Source organism: Tachysurus vachellii, chromosome 17 (assembly GCF_030014155.1).
Source record: "Tachysurus vachellii isolate PV-2020 chromosome 17, HZAU_Pvac_v1, whole genome shotgun sequence".
NCBI lineage: Eukaryota > Metazoa > Chordata > Actinopteri > Siluriformes > Bagridae > Tachysurus > Tachysurus vachellii.
In genome coordinates, this window is record NC_083476.1 from 102,459 (window position 1) to 119,404 (window position 16,946).

The 16,946-nt window shown below is 40.3% G+C and overlaps 1 protein-coding gene across 5 annotated transcripts; it reads right to left on the reverse strand.

Annotated features, from left to right (window-relative positions):
• Positions 1-6,144: 6,144 nt before the first annotated feature.
• Positions 6,145-15,347, reverse strand: LOC132859552 (core histone macro-H2A.1). Of its 5 annotated transcripts, none has more exons than XM_060890273.1 (9): positions 15,269-15,347; positions 13,537-13,727; positions 13,321-13,427; positions 12,982-13,170; positions 12,680-12,781; positions 10,291-10,381; positions 9,764-9,853; positions 7,437-7,611; positions 6,145-7,155 (listed from the first exon to the last, which is right to left on the reverse strand). In XM_060890273.1, the coding sequence occupies exons 2-9, from the start codon at positions 13,706-13,708 to the stop codon at positions 6,990-6,992; spliced, it is 1,092 nt and encodes a 363-aa protein (XP_060746256.1). In that variant the 5' UTR covers positions 13,709-13,727; positions 15,269-15,347; the 3' UTR covers positions 6,145-6,989. The 5 variants fall into 5 exon arrangements, 3 of the variants coding, with proteins under 3 accessions (XP_060746256.1, XP_060746257.1, XP_060746255.1); XM_060890274.1 differs by having other exon boundaries at positions 15,248-15,318; XM_060890272.1 differs by lacking the exon at positions 15,269-15,347 and adding an exon at positions 14,909-15,153.
• Between the last annotated feature and the right edge of the window lie 1,599 nt (positions 15,348-16,946).

Genomic DNA, 16,946 nt, shown 5'->3' on the forward strand with positions numbered 1-16,946 from the left:
GGGTGGTAGAGCACACCTAGCCATGACCCAGCCCGTCTTTGAGTGACAGGTGAAGTGAGGATGTAATGATCCCCAGGGCATCACTGAGTGAAGCTCCATAAACATCAGCACACACATGAATGCAGCTTGATGTTGAATAAAGAGGCAGGAGGTCACGCTGGGGTTCTCTCGGATTAATGCTCACAAACTCGCCGCTCCTTCAAAGACAGGTTTTTTTCCCTGTCAGTTTTCCATAAAGTCGATTTCTTTTCATTACAAGCTGCGCTGCTTTGATACCCGTCATTTACACTGTCAGTGTGATGACATGCATGCTGTTCAGACAGGCCACTGCAGATTCTCCCCTACACACACACACACACACACACACACACACAGATGCCAGCAGCTGCTATCTCACACTACTGCTTCACGTCCATTCAACTGTATGTCATGTGTAGAAAACAAATGCTCAAGCATGCTGGTGATCTCCATCTGATCTCAGTCTGCTGTCTGTCTGCTCTACATCTGATCTCCGTCTGATCTCAGTCTGCTGTCTGTCTGCTCTACATCTGATCTCCACATGTGATTTATGATCAGTGTGGTTTACTGCTACATGTTTATACAGATAGTTTATAAGAAGAAACAGCTTCTGGCTCTAAAACATTCTTACAGCTATATATCTTCTTCAACTGCAGGTTATGACATCGAACAGCTTATAGAAGTCACATGACCTTTGCAGACAATCATATGTAAAAATACAAATTTTCCCCAAAATAACCTGCTCCTTTAAATACTCTGCCAATCTGTTCTGATGTGTTTGCTTCTAGGTTTTAGTACATTTTTCATGGTTAGGCAGGAAGTGTACACTGTGAATGTCTATTAATCAGCTGAGTCTTTGCATGCCGTGTCCTCTGACCCCTTAACCAAACCTGCTCAGTGACCTGTTGGGCCTCATAAAGATTCAGAGATAGGAATTTACGAAAACTGTATTATTTGGATTTGTTCTAAATTATTCATTAATCAGCCAACTAATCTAATCCTGACAGTAATCTTGTGTGTAAAATAGTTAATAATTATTATTTTCTATAGATTTAATGACATGTCTGTTTTTAAGAATTCATTTTCACATCAAACCAACACATCAATAACTGACTGAATGAACTGAACTGACTCAAATGAATCACAAGGGAGGAGCAAATCTCAGTGAAGATTCATTGATTCAGCTGATTCACTTACTCAGGAGAGGTGAATCAGCTGCAAATATGATTCACACAATTAACAGATGTTTAAAAATACAGCTGCCTCTGGTCATGCAGTGAGTTAAAATCAGTAGGTTTAAATTTCATGTTGTGTCACTGTACAAAAAGCCAAATTTAAATATTTTTAAAGGAAAGAAGCTTAAAAAGATGTTCAGAAGTTTGGCGGCGCAGTGAGTAGACTGTAGAATGTGAGTTTACAGTGAGTTTAAAATATTTATTTCATAAAAAACGAATGAGAAAATAAATGAACAACAGAATTCCGGTCACTCCCTGGTATTAGAAATTTCTCAGAGACATGAATAACTCACACAAATTAAGTTCTGCTGGTGAAATACTTTAACTGCCCCAACATACACACACACACACACACACACACACACACACACACACACACACACACACAGAAACACGCTCAACACTAGAAGGTCCCCATTAGATCATGTCCCACTGTAATGATTAACAGATACTGCAGTCGAGGTCTCGGGTTTATCAGAACGTGACCCTTTGATCCGCTCTGTAGATTAAGCAGGAGCTCAGAAAGAGTGCACAAGGGTTAGGGGTTAGGGGTTAGGGGGTTTGTGGATGGCCTCATTCTAATCTCCAGACCCCTCACAACACAATAAAAGTGTACAAGTGTAAAATATTTACTACAGAGAGACTTCACTCAGCTCTTCTTCTACACCTTTGAGTTAGAGGAACCATCAGTAGGAACCATAAGGAGAACATTTAAATCAGTAAAGACTGTAGTAACTGTTTCACTCCATCTTCTCTATCTTCCTTTTTCAATTCTGTGTCTAAATGTTTGTTTTCTGTAGCATTTGCATTTAGAGAAAACTATAAACAATAACTAATAAACTATAAACTAATAAACAAATAAATAAAAAACAGGAGAGTTTTAGTGAGACATTCATCTGAATAATATCAAGTTTAAATAGATGTGTACACTGTTGTGTTTTTCGCACTAAACAGCCTGTACAGAGACTCACTGGTTCTAGTGGACTGTAATACAGTCGGTGAAGCTTCAAAACCAAACTTAACAAAAAGTATGATAGCGAAAACACAGTGAGTGTGAAAGGGCACATCCAAGCTTTAATCCTGTGTATGTGGTGTGTGTGTGTGTGTGTGTGTGTGTGTGTGTGTGAGTGACAGATTCTCCCCCGAGCTTGCTGTGCTGGCGCCTTGCTGACTGATGGACACTTCATCTCTCTCTCTCTCTCTCTCTCTCTCTCTCTCTCTCTCTCTCTCTCTCTCTCTCACACACACACACACACACACATGTTGCTTTCTCCAAATAAATTGGAATTTATCACACTCACACCTGATTGCCTTATGTCTTACTCCAGTGAGACCACACCCAGAGCAGCCACCCCAGGGGCTGATGGGTAATCCGTGCTGCACATGCTTTTAGTTTGGGAATGGATGAGAGTGTCTGTGTGTGTGTGTGTGTGTGTGTGTGTGTGTGTGTGTGTGTGTGTATTAAGATGTTATAAACAGAGTAAATGTCAGGCTGCATCCCAAAACCACAGACACTCATGCTCTACACCAGTGTTGTCCAATCTTATCCTCAGAGGGCCGGTGTGCAGAAGCCACACCTGAGTCGACTGAAAGCCAAGTTCAACTGATTAAACTGGTAAAATCAGGTGCGGCTCCTGCTTGATTGGTTTGAAAACCTGCACCCACATGAGCCTTTTGTGGATAAGATTGACAACACTGGTCTAAACAGAATGCAGTAATCTGTGATGTAGTGCTTCGGTATGTTTGGTTTTAGTTGATTTGTGTTGTCATGGTAACCCTGGAAGCCTTTGGTGGCTGCTAAACAGCTAGCTCACTAACTGTGAGTGTGCTGTAGAGAGAAGACTCTTTAGAACAGGAAGTGTATGTGATTTAGGACACAACCCATTACTGTATAATAAACAAAACCCAAAGCAGTGCTAATTTCATCTACAAATAAAATCACTCATTTGCTGGCAACCATTTAGCTATTAGCTTTTAATAATTCATTTTCATTCATTTTCATCTATATAGAACTTTTCAAAATTGACATTGACACAAAGCAGTTATATTGAATATAACCTGAATATCAGTTTAAGATTAATCGACATATTCCTTTTTAAATCTAATGTATTTACTGTTCTGAGGTATATATTCAGCACAGATAGATGGGTTACACATCACCAGCTAGTTTGTTGCTGTACAACTATGAAAGTGTCACGTTTTCCCACTTTGTAGTTTAAATACACGGAGTGTAATTCTGCCCTCTAGTGTCTGAACACACACTCTGCAGGGAGACAGGATTTCTGGTTTTATTTGTCACATACATAAACCTACACGGTATGACTTGTAGTGAAATGTGTTTTTCGACTGTTCCTTGTAGTGAGAAGAAAATGTGCAATAAAATTATAATGAAAGAAAGAAAATAAACGTAGATCAATGAATCTTGAAAATGAAGATAAATACAAAAAGTAAGAATAAAAACAGATCTGTACAATATGCAATGATGTATTATATACATGGTAATGTGCAAAGTATGTAAATTGACCAGTGTTCCAAAGTGATGTGTGCAGTGTGCAATGTATGGTGTGTGAAAAGGTCCATCTGAGGTAGTAATGTCATGTGTGAGTGTGAGTCCATAGAGACCTGGTTCTAGGTGTACTGATGTACTGATGCCTTCATTAAACAGAAACACCTGCTGTAGATCGACTCCAGGTCAGGGAGCTCCACTCTCTGGAGAACTCATCCAATGTCCAATGTTGCAAGTGTATCAGTTTCTTAGCACCTTAAGGGCAGTTTGAAATCCCTTAAGCATCTGAGGTGGAATACACGCTGCCATGCCCTCATTACCAAAGTGTTGATGTGACAGGACCATGACAGATCCTGCAAGATGTGAACACCAAGGTACTGGAAACTGTTCATTCTCTCCACTGGGGTCCTGTTGATTGTTAGCGGGTGGTATTTCCTCTCCTGCTTCATGCTGAAGTCCACTATGAGCTGCTTCGTTTTGCTGGCGTTAAGAAGGAGATTGTTCGTCTGGCACCATGTCTCCAGACTCTTAATCTCCTGTAGGTGGGCCGTCTTGTCGTTGTTGGAGATGACGCCCATGTTGTCTGCAAAATTGATGATGTTGGTGTAGCTGGTAGTGTCCACACAGTGTACAAAGAGTACAGCAGGGGGCTCAGTACGCAACCTTGGGGGGCTCCAGTGCTGAGGATGAGGGGAGGGTTTCCCACCCAAACTGCTAGTGGTCTGTCTGACAGGAAGTTAGATATCCAGTGACACAGATACGGGCTGAGTCCCTGTCCTTCCAATTTTGAGGTGTGTGGATGGAATTGTAGTCTTTGTAGGTGAACTGTAGTCTACAAACAGCATTTTCACACAATCCCCATTTCTGCTGTCCAGGTGGCTCAGGGAAGTGTTGTGGAGGTATGCGATGGCGTCCTCAGTGAAGTGGTTGGGACGGTATGCAAACTAAAGGGGGTGTAAGGATTACAGATTGCTCCAGAGAGAAGTTGAATATCTCGGTGAACACCGGTGCTAGCTGGTCACCACAGGCCTTGAGGACCCGGCCTGTGATGCCGTCTGATCCTGCTACCTTCCTGGTGTTCACTCTCCTGAACGTCTTCCTCACGTCATGCTCCGAGATCGTGAACCCATTTTTCTCTTCGGCTCTCTTCACCGTTCACGTCGCGCTGTTAGTGCCTTTAGCCTCGAAATGAGCTTAGAAGGTGTTTAGCTCGTCTGAGTGACTGCTTTCACTGCTCTGGAGGATGGTGCTTTGTAGTCCATGATCAGGCTCCTGTTGGAAATGTGACTCCAGTTTCTTCCCGTAGCAACACTTTGCCTCTTTCACCGCTCTGCACACGTTGTAGGATGCAGCTTTATAGTCGTCCATGTTCCTGGTGGCGAGCCCCATGTTGTAGGCAGCGGAGTGGATACGTCCTGATGGTGGTTCCTTTGTGTCCTGTGTGGTTTTATTTATTTATCTTTATTGAACACATGGAACATACAAAGACTCGCAGATGATGCATGTAAAACACAGAAAGAAATATTTATAAATATGACTAAAAATGGGGAATTTACGAAAATGGCATACAATTACACGTAATCATTACATCTCACAAGAGACGTAAAGCAAAAGAGCAGGAAATGAGAATTATCCAAGTAAATTTTCATTGCAATTTTGATGGACCTTTTTTTTAAATGTTTTTTTTAAAGACCAATGAGAAACTAATTAAAAAGCTAGAGATTCCTTTAAGTGAGAAAAACAAAATATCTTCTGTAATTATCATCTATACATAAACTATTAGAGTATAAAGATATCGATAATAAACAATAAAGATATGCTGAATGTCACCTTGTGTTTTTGTCATTGTGTATTCAGTTAGATTTTTTGGATATGGAAAATTTCATAAGAAGGAAAGCAAATTTTATATTCAAGCTAAATACTCTTGATATATTTATGAATTATTCCAATAAATGTAATAATAATTTAGCTTTTTATTATTTTGGGGAAATTTCAAATATATAAAAAGAAATAATCCGAGACAAATTGCATTCATTTTCTTCGAGACCGAAGTGCACTGGACCTTTAAGGAATGAATTGATGGTTTTTTTACTCTGGAATTTTTTTGTCTATTAATCTGTATATTTCTGTCTACTGTTGAATTTTGGATATTTGACATTCTGATTAATAACAAAGAGAGAAACAAATCAAAAGGTATCGTATGTTCTTTTCTATAATGTGATGTATTTATCCTACTGTATATATATACAATGTGAATTTAATGGAATGAGGAGAAAATATTAGTTATTATATTATCATATCATGATGACATCATCGATCTCAGTTAGTTATTCAATTTAGATTTAGATCAGAGTTTTCATTCAAAGAATGTCAGATGACTGGATGTTAATCACAGGGTGATATTTTATTAAACCATCTGTCATACATTTTAGATGTTTTTGTATTTTACAGTTATACTTAATGTGAGTGATGCACATCAGGGAAAGGATCAGAAAGAAGGAGAATTAAAGATATGTTTCTTTGTCACTAACACAAAATTGTGTATCACACACTTTCCAAATGCCCACCAGAATGTACCATCTACAAACCCCCCCCAAACCCCCACACACTGCTTTAGACCAAATGTATTACTCTCCTTACTTTCTGTTGCACAGTATCGGAATAAAAATAATATGAATGTAAACACTTTAATAATATTTAAAGGTTTATAGTATTGCAGAAGAAATAACTTGTTTATTTGTTAAGAAGTCTGCGCAAATCAGAATATCAGAGAGAGACAGATAATGTGTACAGACCTGCAGTGAGATAAGAAAACACAAACACACTCATCCATCATCTCAACATAAAAGAAACTCAATAAACATCTAAACGTCCCAGATAAAGTCATGACTTTACATGTAGTATTATAAAATGTGTAAAAATAATGGTAGTAATTTATACTCATTTGGCAGGTTTAATAAGCAATTAATTAACTAAGTGTTACAGACAAATCATCAACGAGGGAACTCCACAGTCTGCACACACTAAGATAAAAGTGATTCATTAAATTTTCCTGTGAAACAAATCAGCATGACATTTAAATTCAGTGGTGCAGAAAAACATCAGGAATTTTATTCTATCTGTATTTTTGTTTGAAAAATGTTTACATCCAGAGGGAACTGAACATTTTTCACATGACATCATCAGCATACCTGCGACTCTAATGTGTATAAAAACAAATGGATATAAATTTATTTGGTGTCCAGTTTGGCCATTTCCTGGACGTAGATGCCGATGCTCTCACTGTCAAACAAGACGAAATAGATTGTCTTGATCGAGGACGACATGGTGGATGTGAAGTAGCTGCTGATAGCTTTCAGGATCAGCTGAGCAGCCGTCTGCTTCGGAAAATTGTTCCTACAGACAGAGAGACAAAAATAAATAAATTAATAAATAAATAAATAAATAAATAAATAAATAAATAAATAAAATCACATACACGTCCCCAAACACTAGTGTGTAATAAATTCCATCATATACTGAAGAGTACAGTGGGTTAGGAATTAGATGTCATGATGCACTGTGAAGCACAGACATGAATAAACTGTGGTTTAAGACACGCCGAGTGGAAGTGGGTGTGGTGGTGGTTTGTTATTATGGTGGTGGGATTGGCAGTGGGTGTGGTGGTGGTTTGTTACCTGCCACTGCCAATGGAGGGAAACGCCACAGATCTGAGCTTCTTTTCATCAGCCAGAGCAAGGCAGTTCTTCACGGTTTTATCCAGCAGCTCCTCGCACTTATCCGAGCCCCAGCCAGGACTGTTACAGTGGATCACAAACTTTGCTGGAAGGCCATAACCTGACGTCATTGCCGCTGTGAGGGGTGGAGCCAAACACAAATCATATACAGATCTAATAGAAACAGATGAGAAGCACCATAGACAGGAAGCATTTACTGTGAACAGGATCTAGCTAAATAAGGAGGCGCTTAGAGCATGTTATCCAGCATGCACCTCCTTCTGGCCAGATTCCAAAAACATCTGACTGGGAGAGAGCCTGAGGTCAACCAGAGTCCACTCAGGAATCATGTGTCTCCTTCTTCATGTGACTACATTCCTATTTCTCTAGATTAATGAGGCCAAACAACATTCCTGGCAAAGTGCCCTGGGAATGTGCAGAATTCACTGACATTTTCAAAATGTCCCTGAGCAGCTCCATTGTTCCTACGTGCTTTAAGACATCCACCCCGTGCCTAAGAAGTCTAAAGTGTCCTGCCTCAATGTCTGCCGTCCCGTCACACACACACACACACACACACACACACACATCATGATGAAGTGCTTCAAGAAGCTTGTCATGAGGCACATTCAAGACCCATTCCCACGACCCTTCATCTGGTCCTCACCCACCTGGACAATAAAGACACATATGTACAAATGCTCTTTATAGACATCGGTTCAATCATCCTTCAACACATGAGTGAGAAACTGACTGGCTGTGTGTTTGGGGTCATTGTCATGTTGTTGACCAAATTCTCATGATACATGGCAATATACATCCTCCCCTCAATATGGTGCAGTAATCCTGTCTGTTTTGCAGAAAAACACCCCAAAAGCATGATGTTTCCACCCCCATGCTTCACGGTTGGGATGCTGGTCTTGGGATTGTACTCATCCTTCTTCTGCCTCCAAACACGGTGAGTGAAGTTCATATGAAAAAGTTCTATTAAGGTCTCATCTGACCACATGACCTTCTCCCATGCCTCCTCTGGATCATCCAGATGGTCTTTGGCAAACTTCAGACAGGACTGGACACGTGCTGGCTTGAGCAGGAGGACCTTGCACACGCTGCAGGATTTTAATCCATGACGGTGTAGTGTGTTACTAATGGTAACCATTGAGACTGAAGTCCCAGCTCTCTTCAGGTCATTGACCAGGTCCTCCCTTGTAGTTCTAGGCTGATCCCTCACCTTTCTTAGGATCATTGATACTCCAGGAGACGAGATCTTGCATGGAGCACCAGTCCAAGGGAGATTGACAGTCATCTTGAATTTCTTCCATTTTCTAATAATTGCACCAACAGTTGTTGCCTTCTCACCAAGATGTTTGCCTATTGTCCTGTAGCCCATCCCAGCCTTGTGCAGGGCTACAATTTTATCCCTAGTGTCCTTAGACAGCTCTTTGGTCTTGCCCAAAGTGGAGAGGTGGGAGTCTGACTGATTGTGTGTGGACGCATGTCTTTTATACAGATAACGAAGTTCCAACAGGTGAAATTAATACAGGTAATGAGTGGATGATAGGAGGGCTTTTTAAAGACAAACTAACAGGTCTGTGAGACGAATTCTTGCTGGTTGGCAGGTGATCAAATACTTATTTCATGCAATAAAATGGAAATTAATTATTTAAAAATCATTCAATGTTGAGAATTACAGATCTCTCCATTCTCTGTAAGTGGGAAAACCTGAAAAATCAACAGTGCATCAAATACTTATTTACCCCAATGTATATGGGTGGAATGACAATAAAAGCTTCTTTACTTGACTTGAGGTTCCCTAATCCCACAGTTCCAGTTGAGGATAGGTTCCCTTTGGAGTCTGGTTCCTCTTAAGGGCTTTTCCTTCCCACCATCACCTCTGGTTCGCTTCTTAATAATATATTTATTTAAAAGCTTTATATCAAGATTTGTATGAATCTCCCTTGTGATGTCACCAGAATAGCAGGATCCTTTTGATATACTGATATCTAGTTCACTAGTTTTCTAGTTCCCCAGGTTTAGGACTTTTAATTTTAAAAGTCTTTTAAAATAAAAGGACTTTTAATTTAATCTCTCCTAGTTGTCTGGCAGAAGATAGATCAGGATGAACTTGATTTGGGAGGAGATGCTGGGGTCATGAACTGCTGAAAACAAACAGACTCTATAAAGCATTTCTGAAAGACTGTCTGTGTTCCATGCATATGATCAGCTGCACTTCCCATCTGTGGTGTTTATACACATGCTGTAGGATTAGGATTGGGACACAGCCTCACCTCCAGCCACGTCCAGCGGGCCGTTCTTCTTGCGCAGCTCCAACACGGCTTCACCAAACTCCTTTCCTGCCTTCTTCTCCAGCGCACTCCCTGAAACACATCACCACCACTCGCCCAGCTGTAATTGCTGCATCTCCAACTTTCACAATGAGACCAATGAATAACTGACAAGAGAATGGACCAATAAAATTTGAGAGGGTGGATCTTAGAAACAAAGCCATGCAATAAACCAAGCTGTGGTCGACTACTTAAGTGTCTCACCTACATCACAGTGCTGTAATACCTTCCTATTTAATTTCATACAGTGATGTGGTGTCACTAACTCTCGAGCTGATGTGTAAGTAAATAAATGGATCTTAAGATGAAATGAACACAGCTGCGTTAATGACAGGACTGGAGTGCAGTCAAAGCTGCATGTTTCCTACTAACATGTACATCTCCACATTTATATTCACATATTTATTATTGGGATTATCATACAGGTGTGTGACTGAGCCCCAGGTGGAGGTGAAGGTGTTTTGCTTTACCTACTTCTCCACCTGTGTGGAAGGTGGAGTTGGTGGGATGAACGACAGCGTCACTGTTGATGGAGGAAATATCAGCTTGTACGACTTGAAGCTACAAACAATGAAAAACAAACACACACACACAAACACACACACACAAAGGCACATGACACGATGTGAAACCTGATGATGATAAGCAGAGGGAGGAAGAGCAGGACAGCAGAAAGTCAGAGACATTAAGAAGGAAAGAGAAGAAATGAGGAGGAAAAGCCACATGAAGCAGCACCCAGACCTGAGATCGTCCTCATCAGTACTCTCTTACACTTGGAATGTGGCACACAATAAAGTTTACAACCTTTAGCTCATCACATATTCATCAATTCTAATGTACAAGCTCCTCCCTCAGCCTACTGCAGGTACAGTGCAAATCTGCTTCAGTTAACTACACGGTTTTGGCTAATCAGCTACGATAAATGAATATCAAAAATTAGCAAGTGGATTTATGGCCTGTGCGAGTGGGTGTTCTCACAGTCAATCCCATAATGCTGTTCTCCCTGATGGTCTGAAAACAACTCTCTCTCTGACTTAGGAACACAGTTACAGATGTGAAACAGCTCTATGTCTCATTGCAAGCATATTCTCTGTTAACTGCCAGCAGGGTTAGTCAGCTAGGTTTAGGGTTAGGGACCTCTATGTTAACTAGGGTTAGGGTTAGGGACCTCTATGTTAACTAGGGTTAGGGTTAGGGACCTCTATGTTAACTAGGGTTAGGGTTAGGGACCTCTATGTTAACTAGGGTTAGGGTTAGGGACCTCTATGTTAACTAGGGTTAGGGTTAGGGACCTCTATGTTAACTAGAATGTATCTAGTTAATGTAATGCTATCCTGAGTGGCTAACATTAGCATTTGGCTTACTTACATTTTATCTAATTTATTTATAGCAATTGAGAGTCTTAATTAAAGGCCCCAATAGTGACAGCTTGGTGGACCTGGGATTCGAACTCACAACCTTCTAAACAGTAGTCCATCACCTTAACCACAGTGCTACCACATCTCATATCAACACATGCGCACATAAAATCAACACATGCGCACAGAGACAGGCGTAGAGAGACAGGAGCAGACAGACAGGAGCAGAGAGACAGGCGCACAGAGACAGGAGCAGAGAGACAGGAGCAGAGAGACAGGAGCAGAGAGACAGGCGCACAGAGACAGGCGCAGAGAGACAGGCGCACAGAGACAGGCGCACAGAGACAGGCGCACAGAGACAGGCGCACAGAGACAGGCGCACAGAGACAGGAGCAGACAGACAGGAGCAGAGAGACAGGCGCAGAGAGACAGGAGCAGAGAGACAGGAGCAGAGAGACAGGCGCACAGAGACAGGCGCACAGAGACAGGAGCAGAGAGACAGGCGCACAGAGACAGGAGCAGAGAGACAGGCGCACAGAGACAGGCGCACAGAGACAGGCGCAGAGAGACAGGAGCAGAGAGACAGGCGCACAGAGACAGGCGCACAGAGACAGGCGCACAGAGACAGGCGCACAGAGACAGGAGCAGAGAGACAGGAGCAGAGAGACAGGCGCACAGAGACAGGCGCACAGAGACAGGCGCACAGAGACAGGCGCAGAGAGACAGGCGCACAGAGACAGGCGCACAGAGACAGGCGCACAGAGACAGGCGCACAGAGACAGGAGCACAGAGACAGGAGCACAGAGACAGGAGCACAGAGACAGGCGCAGAGAGACAGGCGCACAGAGACAGGAGCACAGAGACAGGCATGTTTCCTTTCCAGCACAAAAATAATTCTCACCTAAATCATCTTTAAGGTCGATCTCAGCGTTAGTGGGATTAACGTCACCTTCCACATCAAAACCAGCTAAATTACTGATCTCACTGTGAATCAGATTCAACTGCAGGAACAGCATGCAGGCAGACAGACAGACAGACAGACAGGCAGGAAGACAAGCAAGAGAAAGAGAGAGACAGAGAGAAAGACAGGGCAGAGAATGAGGCGCTAAAGCAGAAGCTGAATGCAGTAAAATCACAGTGACTTATTTATTTCTTTATATTTACTTATCAAAAGCGCTTTATGTTAATACAGTAACAGAACAAAGTCATGTGACTGCAAACAACCAATCAGAAACTGCAAAACAGAACATCAGCCAAATCCAAAAAAACCTTAAAGACTGGTTGCTGTGTCTGTGTTAATGTACGTATTATTATCACAGAACTTTATAGCATGGAGCACTGCTGAGTGCAGAACACTGCATGCAAACACACACACACACACCCACACTTCACCTCAGTGTTAGACAATTAATTAGAAGATTGTGTGTTCAGGAGTGTTCAGGTGCGTTCAGGTGCAAGCTGTTTTCTAAAGGATCAGGTTCTGATTAGAACAGGTCTGTACCTTCTGTCCCAGGAAGAGGCTCTTAGACGACAAAATGGTGAAGCCATCAGACGGACAGTCAGTGGTGCTGTCTGCACCAACTGCTTTACTGCCATCACGCCTCTGTGACACACAAACACACACAGTTATACTAACTGTTACACATAATAATAATCAGCATAATAATAATAATAATAATAATAATAATAATAATAATAATATTAATAATAATAATAATAGCTGTAGCACAGTAAATATTTCTGAATTATTATTTTCAGCAGAAATATGTGTGTGTGTGTGTGTGTGTGTGTGTGTGTGTGTACCTTCAATCTGGGGGACTTTTTGCTGGGGGGTTTTCTGGCAGTTGGTGTTTTTTTGTTAGTTTTGCTCTTGGCAGGTGGAGGCGACGCCACAACCTCCAGTTTACCTTTAGATCCTCGCTTTTTGGCAAGCAGCTCAGGGTGGATGTTGGGTAAAACTCCTCCTGCAGCGATTGTCACACTTTTCAGCAACTGAAAACACACACACACAATTTTTGGAGAGAAATAAACATTAAATTCATACAAAACATTGTTTTTCACTCTGACGTGTCCTTAGTGTTTCAGCTTGATATCAGTATGTTGTGAGTTTAATACACACACAGACATGGACACCATGTGTACCTGATTGAGCTCCTCATCATTAGCGATGGCCAGCAGGATGTGACGTGGAGTCACTCGACCTTTCTTATTGTCACGAGCTGCGTTACCGGCCAACTCCAAAATTTCAGCTTCAACACACACACACACATATATAAGGTTACTATCAATAAGAACAATAATAATAACTTTATAGCAATGATTAAGAATTATATTTGCACTTTTCATGTGTGTGTGTACCTGTGAGATACTCCAGCACTGCAGCGAGGTAAACAGGAGCACCGACCCCGATCCGGTACTTGGGGAGGTTGTGTTTGATGTACCTCAGCATTCGGCCTACAGGGAAAATCACTCCTGCTCTCACTGAGCGAGACGTCTTTGTCAACTTCTTCTTCCCTCCTCGACTCGACATCGTAACACAATGAGCTGATCTACACACACACACACACACACACACACACAGTATATGTGATCAGTACGAGGTAAAGTTAATATATTTCTATTATTTCTTACACGGTGATTTGTTTTGAGAGAATTTAAAAGACTTTACACTCCTAATGATGAAAATTATTTATTTTCTAACTTCATAACACCACAATAATAATAATAATAATAATAATAATAATAATAGAGACAGTGGGGCAATGATGTAGCTGAAATAAATATTATTGATAAGTGATTGTAGAGGTGATCAGTGATTATGCGCAGGTCTGAATAAAATAAAATAAGATATTAAAATAAGCGCTTTAGTTTTTACACTATTGTTAACTAGAATTAAATTAAATGCCCTGTAACTACTGATTAAATTAAAATATTCACTTCACATTATAATACACACACAGACACACACACACATATATATAATATACACACACACAGAGACACACACAGAGACACACATATATATAATATACACACACACCCAGAGACACACACACACATATATATATATATATATATATACACACACACACATACTAACCTATATATACATACACACACACACACACATACTAACCTATATATACACATACACACACACACACACACACTAACCTATATATACATACACACACACACACACACCTATATATACATACACACACACACACACACACACACACACTAACCTATATATACATACACACACACACATACTAACCTATATATACATACACACACACACACATACTAACCTATATATACATACACACACACACATACTAACCTATATATACATACACACACACACACACACACTAACCTATATATACATACACACACACACACACACACTAACCTATATATACATACACACACACACACACACACACACACACACATACTAACCTATATATACATACACACACACACACACACACACATACATACATACATACATACACACACACATACTAACCTATATACACACACACACACACACACACACATACATACATACATACATACATACATACATACTAACCTATATACACACACACACATACATACATACATACATACACACACACATACTAACCTATATACACACACACACACACACACACACACACACACACACACACACATACATACATACATACATACTAACCCACGCGCGCGGTTAAATCGATTCCGATTCACGCGCGAATAATTAATAAAATAATTGATTAGTTGAACAGTCCGATTATCAGATCACACAGTGAGTACTTACAGCACACACACACACACACACACAGAGACAGAGACAGGGACAGGGACAGACAGACACACAGAGAGACAGACACACAGAGAGACAGACACAGAGACAGAGACAGAGACAGACACACAGAGAGACAGACACAGACACAGAGACAGAGACAGACACACAGAGAGACAGAGACAGAGACAGAGACAGAGACAGACACACAGAGAGAGACAGGGACAGGGACAGAGACAGGGACACACACACAGGAAGAAATCCTGACAGCACCGAGACAGGAACAAGTCTGAGAAATGTCCTCCACACCCACAATGCACCGCGCGTCAGCTGACTGCAGCCCATTTCCGTGTAAACAGGAAGAACAGAAGCAAGTTTATTTATTAGGTAAACGTTTTAATTATTATTTCTCTTCTGCTTCTTACACATGAAGTGAAATCGTGAAAAGCTTTTTTTCCTTTCTGTGTCTTAGGTCAAATTTACAGATTTCATCATCATGTATTTTTTTATGTATTTATTTATTGTTATGAACAGAATTCGGCTCTCAGTCAGGGATTAACTGAGAAGGGCTGAGAACCTGAACCATCCTGGACCTCATCATCTTACACCAGGAGGAACTTCACCCAGATAGAACACATACTATACTGATTTTTTTATGAACCCTAGGGGTAGGGTTATTGTTAGGGGTTATTGTTATTGTTAGGGTTATTGTTAGGGTTATTGTTAGGGTTATTGTTATTGTTAGGGTTATTGTTAGGGTTATTGTTATTGTTAGGGGTTATTGTTATTGTTAGGGTTATTGTTATTGTTAGGGTTATTGTTATTGTTAGGGTTATTGTTAGGGGTTATTGTTATTGTTAGGGTTATTGTTATTGTTAGGGTTATTGTTAGGGGTTATTGTTATTGTTAGGGTTATTGTTAGGGGTTATTGTTATTGTTAGGGTTATTGTTATTGTTAGGGTTATTGTTGGGGTTATTGTTATTGTTAGGGTTATTGTTAGGGGTTATTGTTAGGGTTATTGTTAGGGGTTATTGTTATTGTTAGGGTTATTGTTAGGGTTATTGTTATTGTTAGGGGTTATTGTTATTGTTAGGGTTATTGTTAGGGGTTATTGTTATTGTTAGGGTTATTGTTAGGGTTATTGTTATTGTTAGGGGTTATTGTTATTGTTAGGGGTTATTGTTATTGTTAGGGTTATTGTTATTGTTAGGGGTTATTGTTATTGTTAGGGTTATTGTTAGGGGTTATTGTTATTGTTAGGGGTTATTGTCATTGTTAGGGTTATTGTTAGGGTTATTGTTAGGGGTTATTGTTATTGTTAGGGGTTATTGTTATTGTTAGGGTTATTGTTATTGTTAGGGGTTATTGTTATTGTTAGGGTTATTGTTAGGGGTTATTGTTATTGTTAGGGGTTATTGTCATTGTTAGGGTTATTGTTAGGGTTATTGTTAGGGGTTATTGTTATTGTTAAGGTTATTGTTATTGTTAGGGTTATTGTGATTGTTAGGGTTATTGTTAGGGTTATTGTTATTGTTAGGGTTATTGTTATTGTTAGGGTTATTGTTAGGGGTTATTGTTAGGGTTATTGTTATTGTTAGGGTTATTGTTAGGGGTTATTGTTATTGTTAGGGTTATTGTTAGGGTTATTGTTATTGTTAGGGTTATTGTTAGGGGTTATTGTTATTGTTAGGGTTATTGTTATTGTTAGGGGTTATTGTTAGGGGTTATTGTTAGGGTTATTGTTAGGGTTATTGTTCGGGGTTATTGTTATTGTTAGGGGTTATTGTTAGGGTTATTGTTATTGTTAGGGTTATTGTTAGGGTTATTGTTATTGTTAGGGGTTATTGTTATTGTTAGGGTTATTGTTAGGGGTTATTGTTATTGTTAGGGTTATTGTTAGGGTTATTGTTAGGGGTTATTGTTAGGTAACAACCTCTTTAAGAAGATTAG